The sequence below is a fragment of the Crassostrea angulata genome, chromosome 5 (genome assembly GCF_025612915.1).
Source record: "Crassostrea angulata isolate pt1a10 chromosome 5, ASM2561291v2, whole genome shotgun sequence".
Taxonomy (NCBI): Eukaryota; Metazoa; Mollusca; class Bivalvia; order Ostreida; family Ostreidae; genus Magallana; species Magallana angulata.
The window spans coordinates 59,613,814-59,630,452 of NC_069115.1; the positions used below are offsets into that span (position 1 = coordinate 59,613,814).

A 16,639-nucleotide genomic window follows, 5' to 3' on the forward strand; every position below is an offset into this window, starting at 1 on the left:
CAAATGGAACATGAAAAATTCGAGTCGGAATAAAATAGTCACGAGTAAATTAAATGAAGCACAATACACACAATTAATAGAACTATTTCAATCAATATATTTCTTAAATAAATAAATGATATTGTTAATTAACTATTTTTTAAATTTTCTTTTTATTGAATCATGTGATGATCCCCAACCATGGTACGGCTTCTCTCGAAAAAATCACAACATGTCGCTTTCAAAACAGTTTAAAAAACTGGCTGTATCATGTCTTATCCGTAAGTATTGTTCAGGTGTTTTTAAACCATAATTTTTAAACGTGTTTTACTCTAACATTCCTTTAAATTTCAAATTGCAGTATTCAACGTTACTGTTTTTAATTTCTTGACTCTATCCGAATTTCCTCGAAAGGAGGTCGGACTGGATGCTAAATTCATTATTTGACATTAAACGACTTAGACCCGATTTGAGAAATTTTCATTTTCCATGCATTAATTGCTTTATTTGTGCATTTTAAACATGTTGAATTATTGACTAAGATTCGAATGGTAGGATAAGTATTTCACTTCTGAAATCTTGTGTTCCTACAGTCAGCAGATGGTCAGGGACTAGATACTAATTTAATATATACGTCCCAGCTACAGTCAAAGGATGTTTATTCAGTAGAAGTATTCCAGTGTGAAGGTGTGAACTGCCAGCTGGGATAATCATCTCGCTAAAATCCGTATCAAAATGCCCCTTTAGGTAGCTTTGTTTTTAAATTAGGGGCGTTTTAAAATTATAAGTGTTTTTAAATATTTCGTAACCTGATTTAAATTTTTTTAATAGCCAACTTTAGAAATATGCATGAATCTCAACCAGCTCTCCATATGTAATTTAGGCCTACACGATGAATAAACGTGTTTATTATCATGCTTACGCTAAAATTTAGGATTTTTTATGTGCAAAAATTTATGTAAGGTTGCAGTTGCTGCTGTTATTTACAGTGCTAGTGTAAATATCCGTAATATATTTGCATTTCCATTGTTCTTTCCCACTGTAAGCCCATTCTGAGGAGCTGCAATTATTTCTCTATAATCGCAATTGCTCTGTCAGTATACTATGACGTCATAAAGGTGTAACGTTTCATATATACTTTTCCATGACGTTATAGATTTAAACCACAATACGATAAATCATGTGTTTTTCTCCAACTCCATTAAAATTGACGTATTTACATGTAATATTAAAACATGTTTTTGATAACATTTTAAAGGAATTACTTTTATAACATATCATTGATTCTGTTAACAAATCTATGTGAATTAAAAAGATACACTACAGTCTGTATGTTTACTTTTGATGTAATAGCTAAATGTCAAGGTCTAGGCTAATACAGGGTATTTGCGAGTGGTAAAATGCAAATATAAGTAATAAACAACGAATAATTAGTGAACATGGCGTTATGAATAGCAACTGCTCTGCTGGCATATTTTCCATGATGCGCTAGCGCGCATCATGGAATATGCCAACAGAGCAATTGCTATTCATAACGCCATGTTCACTAAATAACGTTGTTTATTTCTTAAATATCCATGAACAAGATGTGTGTAAATTGGAGGTTTCGACTCTTATGTTATGGTGAACAAAATATCATCTAAACTTGCTCAGTTCATAATTAATTAATGGAAAAATTGTAATTATAAAACATAATATGAAATTTTAAAGCATAGAAAACTTTATTACAAAATTTAAAATAAGGCATTAGCAACAATATACATTTGTATGTTTAGAAATAACGTGCTTTATCAGAAGAATTTAAGTGATATTTTGTACCGTTTTCTGTAGTAACGTTTTTTGATCAGCATTGCACAGTTTTTTCACCCTTTTTTAAAGGGACTTGGACACGATTTGAGATCAAAAATTTTATTTTTATTTTTTATGTATAAAATGGTTTATTGGTGCATTTTAAATGATTGACCAAAATATTAAATGTTAAAGTCAAGTAACAAGCGAGATACAGAGGTAAGAATTGATAGTTATGTAAACAAAGCTCGAGTCTTATAGTTGTTTACAAAAAATGTAATGTAGAGAATTATCATTTCTTAATCAAAATGACTTGTAAAAAACAATTTAAACAAATCAATATCTTCTAAAATACTATTACCAACAGAAAAAAGTTACATTTGATTGAAATTTACACCAATACAACGAACATGTAAAAATGACAATATTCGAGTTTTGTTTACAAAACAAAGAATTATAAAGTCTGTATCTTGCTTATAACTTGATATTTGAGTTTCAAATTTTGACATAGCATTATAAACTTCTATATTTATCAGTATAAACATTTAAAATGGAAAAATAAAATTTGAAAATTTTTAGTCAAATCGTGTCCAAGTCCCTTTAAGACCCTTGTACAGTTTTGTGGTCTTCGAAATTATCACATGAATGCAAGTATTCCATTTTGTGTTCCGTATGTACCATGCGTGCCAACCTCCAACATGTGAAAATCTGCGTAACGACATTCACGACATATTTACCTTGCATTTCATAGGTATATACAATAGAAATATTTGTTAAAACTTATGTGTAATACTTTATTGCAAAGAAGCATTTTAACTAACAGTTGCTGATTTCGAATTCACGACATATTTACCTTGCATTTCATAGGTAAGTTATGTGTAATACTTTATTGCAAAGAAGCAATTTAACTAACAGTTGCTGATTTTGAATTTTGTGAAGTGATCTGACACAGAAAATGGTAGGTTGTGTTCAGCTAAAAAAAAAAAAAATGCAAAAAGAGTTTCTGCTACTTTAACCTTGCTTTTGAACTCTGTAAACGATGGCATGAAAGTTGTAAGTGACTTGGAAGACTTTTGTGTATTAAAAAGCATTTTATTAATGACTTAGCATTTTTGAATGTTTAGCCAGATCATATTGGGCACAAAATCCAATATTTAAATGTGCGTTACATAGAACACAAGAAGCCTCGTTTTGTATGTGATTACTTTGTTTTATTATACCCATGGGAATTCATTTTCCAAAATAAGTTGATAGGTGCAAATATAGCGTTTTCTTTTTGTTGGTTTTGATTCCACTGGCCCAGATGAAGACCTTTTCTTATTGGAAGCCTTCACACTTAATGATTTAAACCTTCAGTTTGTCAAAACAACTCACGATAATAATTAACACTTACTGTGTCTGTTATAACCATCAGCATTCGAATTGTTTACGTAAATCCAAGCTCAGCTTAGGTTCATAACTGGAAGTCAAACGCGCAATGTAATTTAGGAACCAATTCCAGAAATCGGGAGATTTTCGGGTTGTTCGACAAAAATAGGGTAAAAAGCATGACCCACCAGGTCATAAAAAATAATCGGGTGAAGGGTCAAAAAATCGGGTGTGACCCAACGAAATTGGGTCAGTTGGCAGGTATGTTATATACAGACATTGCCCGTGTGTTCAGTATAAGTATTCCGCTTCTGACATTTTGTGTTTCTACTGACAATGCTCATTTATTCAGTACACATATTCCATATCTGACATTTTGTGTTCCTACAGACAATGATAGTGTATTCAGTATAAGTATTCTATCTCTGACATCTTTTGTTCCTACAGACAATGCTCGTGTATTCAGTACAAGTGGATGTCGACTGAGTAACACACTACTACACAGAACCGTCAACAGACATCGACAGATCAAGGGTGGAGCAGCGGATTACCAAGACAATGAGGAAGATGCCAGCGATGACACAGGAGTGAGGGGTGTGGACCTACACATCCAAATGGACGGAAAACCCAAACCACAAAAGGAAGTGGATACTTTTAAGTAAGTGACCGGGGTTTTGCGATGTGCTGTCGTTTTGATTATTGTTTGTGGAGCATCAATTTTGGATTAGATTTAGTAATATACATTTTTGCAAGGATTTTTTAATTCGTAGCTAGGAAGCATTATCAATAAGATAACTTTTTAATTTTGTTAATTGGTAGCATAACTGCATATTTCCATTTCAATTCCTTTTTGTCATTTGTCGGTGATCACCTGCATATTGTCTAAACAATGAAACGCAATCATTATTATCTAATATATAACCTATAAATATAGAGTTATAAATTGAAACTAGACACGATCTCGTTGCGAGCAACGAGTGGGTCTTCCGTCCGATTTTTTAATAGATTAGATTAAACTTATCACTTCAATGAGAAAATCGTAGATCTAAGCGAAAAATAGTAAAAAAAAATAAAAAAATTTGCGGCAATCAGGGCTTGAACCCGGGTCACCTGGGCCATGTCCACGACTCTATCGACTGAGCTACTCAGACTCTCGCTTCAGAATTTTGACGCTTAATTTCTCGAGAATGCCTGAATTACCTGAAAGCACCTTGTTGCGAGCAACAAGTGGGTCTTTCGTTTGATTTTGAATTGATAAGGTTCCAAAAACTGTTGACATTTTGTACGATTTACTATCATATTAACTTCCTTCTAAACTGATTTTCAACCTACACTGCGAAATGCAGATTTCCGGAAAACGTCATTTTTAAACTTCAATATCTCTGCAATGCGTTGTCCGATTTTAAAACGGTTTTTAGTTTTGTATTCAGTACAAAAATGTCAACAAAACACATATGCTTTAAAATTCCAAAAATTGAAATATTAGAATTACTTCCGGTGACGACCGGAAGTGACGGACGACCTGCTCATATTAAAATTTAATAAGTTTAAAACATATTCTGATGGGAAAAAAATTGTAGATTATTTGATTTAAAAAAATTTTAAAACACAATTTTCCAAAAATGCTGTTTGAGCGGACCGGAAGTGACGGACGATCGTAGTTTTACCTGATCGGCCCTAGAAATTCAAAAATCTGTCATTCCTAAAACTTTCAATTTTCTGTCTGTAATCGTTTTTGCGAAAAAGGGAGGACAAGATCACTTTTTACAAAAAGAAAAACGAATATAACGGCCGACCGGAAGTGACGTCATCAACGAAAATGTACATGATAAAAGACCTTGATATTTTGTATTATTCGTGAAATTTTCATAAAAATCCATGGTAGCATATTTGAGATATTTGAGTTTTAAGAAAAATGTTAAGAAAAAAAAGAATAACTAGAGCAAAGCTCGTTGCAAAGCAACGAGTGGGTCTTCCGTTAATGTCGAAAGTAAAGCTGGAAGTTCCTGTTGGAAGCAGACCTCTAAAACCAATAACAAGAGAAACTAAAATAAAAAGATGAAAAATATCGAATCATTCCTGGTACGAATTACCAAAATCCGAATGATTTTTAGTACGACTTAACAAAAACCTTTCCGATTTCAAGAACGACTTAAAAAAAAAATCCGAATGCATTCAAGTACGACTTAGCAATTATTTTTGGTACGAGTTAATTTTACTTTGAACATTATGCTATTTTTTAAACCAAGGACGCAGAATCAAAATTTCCGGAAAAATCTATTTTTAAACCCCGATATCTCTGTAATGCATCGTCCGATTTTCAAACGGATTTCAGTTTCGTATTCAGCATGACCAGCTCAACAAACCTCGTAAACATTTGAAATTAAAACGAAAAATTCGAAAATTCAAAAATTTTAAAACGCTTCCGGTTTGGACCGGAAGTGACGGAAACTAAATTCCAACCTTATGTCCAAATAAAAACGATCAATGCTTCAACACTGAAAATTCCCAGTCTTTATCTTAAAGCGTTTATGAAAAACGCCCTGGACAAAATCACTTTTTTAAAATTTAAAAATTGACGTAACGTAAAAATGGATGTGACGTTGTAAATAAAAATTTAACATCTTTGAGGCACAATAATGCTACATCATCCCTGAAAGTTTCATGTAAATCCGTTGAAAACTGTTGGAGATATTAAGCTTTAAAAAAGTCAGAAAAATAAAGAAAAAGAAAAAAAATAATAATAACTAGAGCAAAGCTCGTTGCAAAGCAACGAGTGGGTCTTCCGTTAATGTCGGAAGTAAAGCTGGAGGTTCCTGTAAGAAGCAGAGCTCTTCAACCAATAACAAGAGTAACTAAAATATAAAAGATGAAAAAAATCGAATTATTCCTGGTACGACTTAACAAAATCAGAATGATTTTAAGTACGACTTAACAAACACCTTTCCGATTTCAAGACCGACTAAACAAAAAAAATTCGAATGGGTTCACGTACGACTTAACAATAATTTTTGGTACGAGTTAATTTTATTTTAAACATTACGCTATTTTTTAAACCAAGGACGCGGAATCAAAATTTCCGGAAAAATCAATTTTTAAACCCCGATATCTCTGTAATGCATCGTCCGATTTTAAAACGGGTTTCGGTTTTAAATTAAACTTAATAAAAGCTTCTTTGCTGCTTTATGATTAATATCAAATTATTGGTCAGAAAAGAGTTATTATGAATAGACTTAGTAGCCCTTCTGGCCCCTAATTTGAGGGGTCAGCCGCTTTTTCTTGATATCAAATAAAAGGTCTCGCTAATATAAACATATTTTGTTCTACAAGTGTTCATGAATTGTAAACCGTTCTCGAAATACCTGTACAAATGCGTTTAATGGGCCGACCCTTTAACCCCTTACCGGGGCCACTAACAACAAAATTTTTGATATCATATTGTTAAGAACATTATTTTGAAGAACTTTTGTTCTACATTGCTTTTAAAAATATTTCTCCTTTTTCAGATATTAATGATCAGAGTTTTGAGTTCTGGCCCCTTGAAACCCCTAATTACGTAATATATGACTTAGGTATGGTAATGTATAGATGAACAGCTGTACAATGAACATTTTTGCTTCTATAATTAATAACAAAATATTGTTCAGTAAAGAGTTATTGTAAGAAGACATTAGAGCCCTCTTGGACCCTAATTTGAGGGGCCAGCCCCTTTTTCTTGACATCAAATGAAAGGTCTTGTAAATATAAACATATTTTGTTTAACAAGTGTAAACAAAATGTTTACCGTTCTTAAGATATCTGTACAAATGTGTTTTAGGGGCCGACCCTTTAACTCCTAAATGGGGTCATAAACAAAAACATTTAAGGTAGCATATTGTACAAAACATTATTTTGAACAACTTTTGTTCTACATTGCTTTTCAAAATATTTCTCCTTTTTCAGATATTAATGATCAAAGTTTTGAACTTCTGGCCCCTTGAAACCCCTAATTACGTAATATATGACTTCAGTATGGTACTGTATAGATAAACAGCTGTACAATAAACATTTTTGCTTCTATAATTGATAACAAATTATTGTTCACTAAAAAGTTATTGCAAATATACTTTAGAGCCCTCTTGGCCCCTAATTTGAGGGGCCAGCCCCTTTTTCTTGATATCAAATAAAAGCCCGTGCAAATTGAAACAGCTTTTGCATTACATGTTTTAACAAAATATTTATACGTCAAAAGATATTACGGAAAATGTGCGAAAATTTTGTGAAAAAATTTGGTGCTAATTTTCAGGTTCAGGCGAGCTTCTAGGCCTTACGCATTTTCCGCAATTGGAAGCATGGAGGGAAATCTACAGACATTCATCTACAATCCCTACAAATTTCAAGCTTTTATCATGATTAGTTTCAGAGGAGATGCGTGGACAAAATGACCCTTAAAAATTTACAAAATCGTCCATATCTGAAACCGGAAGTGACGTAATCATTTGAAATTTTAATAATCAATAGCGACATTGATGCTTTATAACTCCTAAAAATTTGGTGTAAATCGGTTGAATAGTTTCTGAGAAATAACGATCCAAAAAAGTCAGAACAAGAAAAAAAAGTATAACTAGAGCAAAGCTCGTTGCAAAGCAACGAGTGGGTCTTCCGTTAATGTCGGAAGTAAAGCTGGAAGTTCCTGTAAGAAGCAGAGCTCTTGAACCAATAACAAGTGTAACAAAAATAAAAATATGAAAAAATCGAATATTCCTGGTACGACTTAACAAAATCCGAATGATTTTAAGTACGACTTAACAAAACCCTTCCTGATTTCAAGAACGACTTAACAAAAAAAATCCGAATATGTTCAAGTACGACTTACAATTATTTTTGGTACGAGTTAACTTTACTTTGAAGATTAGGCTATTTTTTAAACCAAGGACGCGGAAAAAAAATTTCCGGAAAAATCAATTTTAAAACCCCGATATCTCTTTAATGCATTGTCCGATTTTAAAACGGATTTCAGTGTTAGATTCAGTTTGATAAGCTCTATGAAACACATATTCATTTTTGATTTGATCCGAAAATTCATTTTTTCGAAAAATTTGTTTCACTTCCGGTTTCGACCGGAAGTGACGGATTTTTATTTCCAGCCTTATTGCACATGTAAATTGCCAAATTCATAACCACAGAAAATTTCAAGACTCTATCTTAAAGCGTTTTTGAGAAATGTCGCGGACAAAATGACTTTTTTTAAAGTTTAAAAATGACGTAATGTCAAAACGGAAGTGACGTTGTTATGGAAACTATAACATCTTTGAGGCATTCTAATTGCACATAATCTCTGAAAGTTTCCTTTAAATAAGTTGAAAACTTTTTGAGTTATGAAGTCGAAAAGGAGTCAGAAAAAAAAGAAAAAGAAAAAAAATAATAATAAAAAGAAACCGAAGAATAACAAGAGGGTCTTCCGTTGGAAACGGAAGACCCTAATAATAAAGAAAAAGAAACCGTAGAATAACAGAAGGGTTTTCCGTTGAAAACGGAAAACCCTAAAAAGAAACAATAGAATAACAAGAGGGTCTTCCGTTCAAAAACGGAAGACCCTAATAATAGTGAAAAATAGAGAAAAAGAAACCTAACAAAAACAATAGGGTCTTCCGTTGGAAACGGAAGACCCTAAATATACCACTGAATTTAACAAATGGGTACTTGTCTCATAGATTTACATTAGTGGGTCATTGAAAGCATATATATTTACAGTTACTTGTCTCATAGATTTACATTAGTGGGTCATTGAAGCATAGATATTTACAGTTACTTGTCTCATAGATTTACATTAGTGGGTCATTGAAGCATAGATATTTACAGTTACTTGTCTCATAGATTTACATTAGTGGGTCATTGAAGCATAGATATTTACAGTTACTTGTCTCATAGATTTACATTAGTGGGTCATTGAAGCATATATATTTACAGTTACTTGTCTCATAGATTTACATTTGTGGGTCATTGAAGCATAGATATTTACAGTTACTTGTCTCATAGATTTACATCAGTGGGTCATTGAAGCATAGATATTTACAGTTACTTGTCTCATAGATTTACATTAGTGGGTCATTAAAAGCATATATATTTACAGTTACTTGTCTCATAGATTTACATCAGTGGGTCATTGAAAGCATATATATTTACAGTTACTTGTATGATAATTTTTTTGATTGTATCCTAGATTTAAATTAGTGAGTCATTGTAATTATAGATTTATATATATATACAGAGAGAAGTATCAAGATTTTTTTAAATTGAAGTTATTACAGTATATGATATTTCATTACAGAGAGCAGTATCCAGATTTTTTTTTTACATGGAAGTTTTTACAGTATATTATATTTCGTTACAGAGAGGAGAATCCAGATTTTTTTTACATTGAAGTTATTACAGTATGTGATATTTCATTACAGAGAGAAGTATCCAGATTTTTTTTTACATGGAAGTTATTACAGTATATGATATTTCGTTACAGAGAGGAGTACCCAGATTTTTTTTACATTGAAGTTATTACAGTATATGATATTTCATTACAGAGAGAAGTATCCAGATTTTTTTTACATTGAAGTTATTACAGTATATGATATTTCATTACAGAGAGAAGTATCCAGATTTTTTTTACATTGAAGTTATTACAGTATATGATATTTCATTACAGAGAGAAGTATCCAGATTTTTTTTACATTGAAGTTATTACAGTATATGATATTTCATTACAGAGAGAAGTATCCAGAATTTTGGGAGTTGATTTTAATCAACTTTCCTATGCAGTTACTCAGACAAACCGAAAGTGAAACAGTGTTTGGACCTCAGCACAAATCATTGCTGCTGACAAGACTTAGTTCTTGAAAATGATTGATAAATTCGATGTAATGTATGCCAAAGCATTGTTTTTCAAGAAAACTTATTTATAAATACCTTGAAAATAGTCAGATTTTAAATGGTACGAACAATTTAAGTATTTTTTGTTGTCGTATGTATTCCTACACAAGAGTTCAATATAGTCTCATTCAACTCGACGCTCGGCTGTCTCCGTAAATCCTTGTCGGAGATTAACGCTGTCAGCCGAGCGTCTGGTTGAACGAGACTAGATATATAGAGTTCAATATTGCTTGGATCCATACGAGAAATATTTCCATTACTGATACATAGTTTGATTGAATTAATTTTATCTTTGAATATTATATTTATTAATAACATGATTCATATGGGGGTTTCTCGACATTCTTGTCGAAAAAGTCCAAAAATTCATATTATAAAAATGTGCGTAATTCAAATTAGAAACCATATGTACTTGTCATGCAAAATAACATATCATTGACTTTAAAATAAACATCGTCAAAAACAACTACCGTCAGTTCTTCAGTACTTTGCTTTTTACATTGAAGTTATTACAGTATATGATTTTTCATTACAGAGAGAAGTATCCAGATTTTTTTTTACATGGAAGTTATTACAGTTTATGAATTTTCATTACAGAGAGAAGTATCCAGATTTTTTTTTACATTGAAGTTATAACAGCATGTGATATATCATTACAGAGAGAAGTATCCATATTTTTTTAACATTGAAGTTATTACAGTATATGATATTACCTTACAGAGAGGAGAATCCAGATTTTTTTTACATTGAAGTTATTACAGTATGTGATATTTCATTACAGAGAGAAGTATCCAGATTTTTTTTTACATGGAAGTAATTACAGTATATGATATTTCATTACAGAGAGAAGTATCCAGATTTTTTTTTACATTCAAGTTATTACAGTATATGATATTACATTACAGAGAGAAGTATCCAGATTTTTTTTACATTGAAGTTATTACAGTATGTGATATTTCATTACAGAGAGAAGTATCCAGATTTTTTTTTTACATTGAAGTTATTACAGTATATGATATTTCATTACAGAGAGAAGTATCCAGATTTTTTTTTACATTCAAGTTATTACAGTATATGATATTACATTACAGAGAGAAGTATCCAGATTTTTTTTTTACATTGAAGTTATTACAGTATATGATATTACATTACAGGGAGAAGTATCCAGATTTTTTTTTACATTGAAGTTATAACAGCATATGATATATCATTACAGAGAGAAGTATCCATATTTTTTTAACATTGAAGTTATTACAGTATATGATATTACATTACAGAGAGGAGAATCCAGATTTTTTTTACATTGAAGTTATTACAGTATGTGATATTTCATTACAGAGAGAAGTATCCAGATTTTTTTTTACATGGAAGTTATTACAGTATATGATATTTCGTTACAGAGAGGAGTACCCAGATTTTTTTTACATTGAAGTTATTACAGTATATGATATTTCATTACAGAGAGAAGTATCCAGATTTTTTTTACATTGAAGTTATTACAGTATATGATATTTCATTACAGAGAGAAGTATCCAGATTTTTTTTACATTGAAGATATTACAGTATATGATATTACATTACAGAGAGAAGTATCCAGATATTTTTTACATTGAAGTTATTACAGTATATGATTTTTCATTACAGAGAGAAGTATCCAGATTTTTTTTGAATTGAAGTTATTACAGTATATGATATTACATTACAGAGAGAAGTATCCAGATTTTTTTTACATTGAAGATATTACAGTATATGATATTACATTACAGAGAGAAGTATCCAGATATTTTTTACATTGAAGTTATAACAGTGTATGATTTTTCATTACAGAGAGAAGTATCCAGATTTTTTTTACATTGAAGATATTACAGTATATGATATTGCATTACAGAGAGAAGTATCCAGATATTTTTTACATTGAAGTTATTACAGTATATGATTTTTCATTACAGAGAGAAGTATCTAGATTTTTTTTAAATTGAAGTTATTACAGTATATGATATTACATTACAGAGAGAAGTATCCAGATATTTTTACATTGAAGTTATTACAGTATATGATATTTCATTACAGAGAGAAGTATCCGGATTTCTTGCCCCGCACTGACAGAGCCTGTAGACGAGATTATGTACTAGAAATGTTGCACAGGCGAGACATGTTTAGACGGAGACAAAATCTCAGTATACCAGAGTTTTATGTTGGTAAGTATTTGACCATTTACAATTCTTTTAACTCTCCCTTAATTAAGAAGGAATTGTCTGTCTATTTGACTTTATGGTAAATAGATCACTATGACATGTCGGTTAGACATTAAAGACTAAGAAAAGAATTATTACAAGAAATGTTCATAATGATAGGTATGTAAAATTGTCCAATGTCCTGGTGCAGTACTATTGATTTAGAGTGGAAGGAAATTTTACTATGGTATTCATTCATCCAACAAAATGTTGTACCTGTGAATAGCGTCACCATTAGTTATTTGTTCTTGTTGATTTTCATGAGAGCATGAAATAGGATGCCGTATTTAATTTACAGGGAACTGAGGGTCTAATTAAATGGCGCCAAAAATTTGTATAGGAGCAATTTGCAACTGGTCCAGACTTTTTCTTTTTACACACCTTGGTGGTAGAATAATGGCAATCATGTGTTTCACAATGTTTTTTAAATAAATAAAACATAATTGATCAGTTTAATTGTAATAGAAAATGAAAGGGGAGTCGAGATTTGTGGATAAATTTAGATGCAAAACAACTGGTAGCTGTTCCAAGATTTTTTGCATCACGCTTTGCTTAAATTATTTGGTATTTGTAAATATATGTACCTTTGTGTCCAGTCTACATTGATTTTATTCACTAGAATAAAGTTGTCTTTATTCTGATGTGTTTTGTAGGTAGTATTGTAGCGGTGACTGTCGTTATTTATCTACATATTATTATAAAGTTGTCTTGACTGATGTTTTTTTTGTAGGTAGTATTGTAGCGGTGACTGTCGTTATTTATCTACATATTATTATAAAAATGTCTTGACTGATGTTTTTTTGTAGGTAGTATTGTATCGGTGACCGTCACTGACCCCTACTCCCCAACCAAGGAGAACAGGTTTGTCGGGATTTGTATCCAGCGACAATTTTCTGGACTTAGTCACACTTTCACCCTCAGAAACATCATATATGGCCAAGGTACAGGATGCAATACAAACTGGAAAAAAGTTGTAACTTGCTATTCCCTATTTGTTACTTATTTCAATTCAATGGTTTATTGGCATCACCATGTTGGCATACAGTCAAAATTAAATCAAATGACAGACAAAAGAAAATTATAACATAAAGGCTACAGCATGCAAGACAGTTTTATACAATACTTCATAGTCCCTGGAACTGTTTTCTCTGCATAAGAGAATATCTCCATAAATCAGTGCAATTTTTGTCATCAGTCAACAAGGTGCTAGCAAGGTCATGTGCTAGTCACTGTTGATCCTGTGCTAGTCACTGTTGATCCTGTGCTAGCTGCTGTATACTCTGTGCTAGCTGCTGTATACTCTGTGTTAGCTGCTGTATACTCTGTGCTAGCCACTGTATACTCTGTGCTAGCCGCTGTATACTCTGTGCTAGCCGCTGTATACTCTGTGCTAGCCGCTGTATACTCTGTGTTAGCTGCTGTATACTCTGTGCTAGCTGCTGTATACTCTGTGTTAGCTGCTGTATACTCTGTGCTAGCTGCTGTATACTCTGTGCTAGCTGCTGTATACTCTGTGCTAGCTGCTGTATACTCTGTGTTAGCTGCTGTATACTCTGTGCTAGCTGCTGTATACTCTGTGCTAGCTGCTGTATACTCTGTGCTAGCCACTGTATACTCTGTGCTAGCCGCTGTATACTCTGTGCTAGCCGCTGTATACTCTGTGCTAGCTGTTGTATACTCTGTGCTAGCCACTGTATACTCTGTGCTAGCCGCTGTATACTCTGTGCTAGCTGCTGTATACTCTGTGCTAGCTGCTGTATACTCTGCGCTAGCCACTGTTTATCCTGTATATTAATGTTGTAGGTATAGAAATCAAGTACGACCTATATAACCCAAACATCTTAAAAATTGAGTGCCTAAAGACAGAGAAAAGACTGGACCCGGAACTTCTGTACCTCAGGGACTGTCCCCCAGAGTTTTCCACGTTTCCTCTGGACATGGAGAAAGTCCCTGCCCCTAAAGGCAAAGACGTGCCAATCAATGATGTCAAGGTACCCAACTCTCATTTAGACTAAAAAAAAAAAGTTCAGTCTCTCAGGCAAAAAAATTAGTAAAAAATGTTATGGGAGATATTAGATTTTATTTGTCATTGTTAGATTTGAAACGTTAAAATAAATATTTTACTCCTTTTACAATTTATTGTTTTAAAAAATTTAGTTACGTGCATTTCTCTTTCATTTCAATTTGGTAATAAACTAATCTTAATATTTACAATAGCCATAGCAAAATGCACTGATGTCATAAAAAAACCAAATCATGACTTTTATTTGGCCCAAGATTTGGTTACGGTATTTTTGTTGCGATAAGAAAGTACACACAAACACTATTCATTATAAAATTACAATTGTTTGTGTGGAACACCCAGAACTGCGTCACTAACTTTAGTCAACTTACCACACGTTCAAATTACTCTAGTCAACTAACCCAACTCTAGTCAACTAACCTCACATTCAAATAACTATAGTCAACTAAACTCACTTCCAAGTGACTATAGTCAACTAACCTGTGTGGAACACCCAGAACTGCGTCACTAACTTTAGTCAACTTACCACACGTTCAAATTACTCTAGTCAACTAACCCAACTCTAGTCAACTAACCTCACATTCAAATAACTATAGTCAACTAACCTCACGCCCAAGTAACTATAGTCAACTAACCTCACCTCCAAGTAACTCTAGTCAACTAACCTCACCTCAAAGTAACTCTAGTCAACTAACCTCATGTCCAAGTACAATATAATTCTAGTCAACTGACCTCATGTGCAAGTATCTATTGTCAACTTACCTCATGTCCAAGTAACTCTAGTCAACTAACCTCATGTGCCAGTAACTCTAGTCAACTAACTTCATGTCCAAGTAACTCTAGTCAACTAACCTAATATCCAAGTAATTCTAGTCAACTAACCTCACATCCAAGTAACTCTAGTCAACTAACCCCACGTCCAAGTTACTCTATCCAACTAACCACACATCCAAGTAACTCTAGTCAACTAACCCCACGTCCAAGTTACTCTATCCAACTAACCACACATCCAAGTAACTCTAGTCAACTAACCCCACGTCCAAGTTACTCTATCCAGCTAACCACACGTCCAAGTAACTCTAATTGACCTCAAATTAATTAAGAAAATAACAGCAAGTTAAAAGGTTCACTTGGATATGAACTTGGTTGGTCACATGATCAAATCCTGTGAAGCCCAAAGGGCTTCTCAGAAGATTTGATCATGTAGCAACCAAATTCATATCTGGGTGATCTTTTTAACATTACTGTTTATTACTTATATTTACAATTGAAATAGGCAAATCATTCAGGCTCCACTGTCACCAACATTTTCAAATCCATCAACTCATTCCTTAACTCAAATCCTTTAAAATTTGAGGTCAAACCTCAGATTTGAGGCTGAGTAATGACTTGAGGAAAGTTTGTGACGGCGGGGTCAGAACTGTTTTAATTACTGACATTTTATGTTTATAGTTATCCAAGCAACAAGCGATAAGCGCATGCTATGATCATTGTGAAGTCATGAAAAAGTTCATACAGAATTGAAGGTTTTCACTATTCTATAGATTCTTATGAGGAAACATATTTGCAATGTATATAATGCATTTTTCTTTCACAGATTTGAGATGAGAACCGAGTTGAGCAATTTTAAAAATATTTTGGAGCCAGTGGTGCCTTGTAACTCTAACATAGCTGTATCCACTGAAAAGATTGATCTTAATAAAGTTCACATTTTTGTTTGCTAGATTCCACTGAATAAACCACCTTGGTTAGAGAGGTGGGAGAGGAGGAAAGATCTAAAGGGAATAACGGGAAATGACCGGAGACTGACGTATCGGCAGAAGAAGCGAGCTGTGCTTTCCGAGAAGCCGTGGCTAGAAAACGATATCATGTTAGAGTACCGGCGCTCACTGAGGGATGACGAAGTCCAGCACATCAAAGGCGTCGTGGAAAAGTTCCTAGAGAGGGAACAACGGAGGAAAGAGGAGGCAGAAAAAGAAATGGCTGAAGAGAGTTGAATGTTGTGTTTACTGGGTGGAACATGTTTGTGTTTGTATACTAGATAATAAAAGTGAATGCTGAAGTCTTTCTTATAGCTCGCAAATAATGAAAATTTTGCTTTAGCACAAGGTTGATTATAGGTATATTCAATTATTTTCATGCAATTTCCTAATAACCCTGTGGGTAACATTATCTCAATCTAATTTAAAGAACAATACACAAGTTTAAACACAACTGTTAATCTCCATGGCATTTTGGATTTACAATATCGTGTTCTTGCAGTTTGATTCCATTTTATTTGTAAATATAATAAGTAGTACTTACTATATTTACAAGTATATAATCTATAGTAAGTACTCTCAAA

At 32.7% G+C, this 16,639-nt stretch overlaps 1 protein-coding gene across 1 annotated transcript; it reads left to right on the forward strand.

The window, feature by feature from the left end:
- The first annotated feature begins 164 nt into the window (after positions 1-164).
- On the forward strand, positions 165-16,357 carry LOC128186147 (39S ribosomal protein L19, mitochondrial-like). Its single transcript, XM_052855884.1, has 6 exons — positions 165-260; positions 3,583-3,793; positions 12,109-12,236; positions 13,079-13,213; positions 14,076-14,263; positions 16,020-16,357. The coding sequence occupies exons 1-6, from the start codon at positions 212-214 to the stop codon at positions 16,290-16,292; spliced, it is 984 nt and encodes a 327-aa protein (XP_052711844.1). The 5' UTR covers positions 165-211; the 3' UTR covers positions 16,293-16,357.
- Positions 16,358-16,639: the final 282 nt, after the last annotated feature.

What these genes read in the sequence shown, in the direction of transcription:
- LOC128186147 (XM_052855884.1), top strand. Translation starts at nt 212, where the DNA reads ATGTCGCTTTCAAAACAGTTTAAAAAACTGGCTGTATCATGTCTTATC. An exon ending in AAGGAAGTGGATACTTTTAA is followed by an intron (nt 3,794 to 12,108) that starts GTAAGTGACCGG and finishes ATTTCATTACAG; the next exon opens with AGAGAAGTATCCGGATTTCT. An exon ending in AAACATCATATATGGCCAAG is followed by an intron (nt 13,214 to 14,075) that starts GTACAGGATGCA and finishes TTAATGTTGTAG; the next exon opens with GTATAGAAATCAAGTACGAC.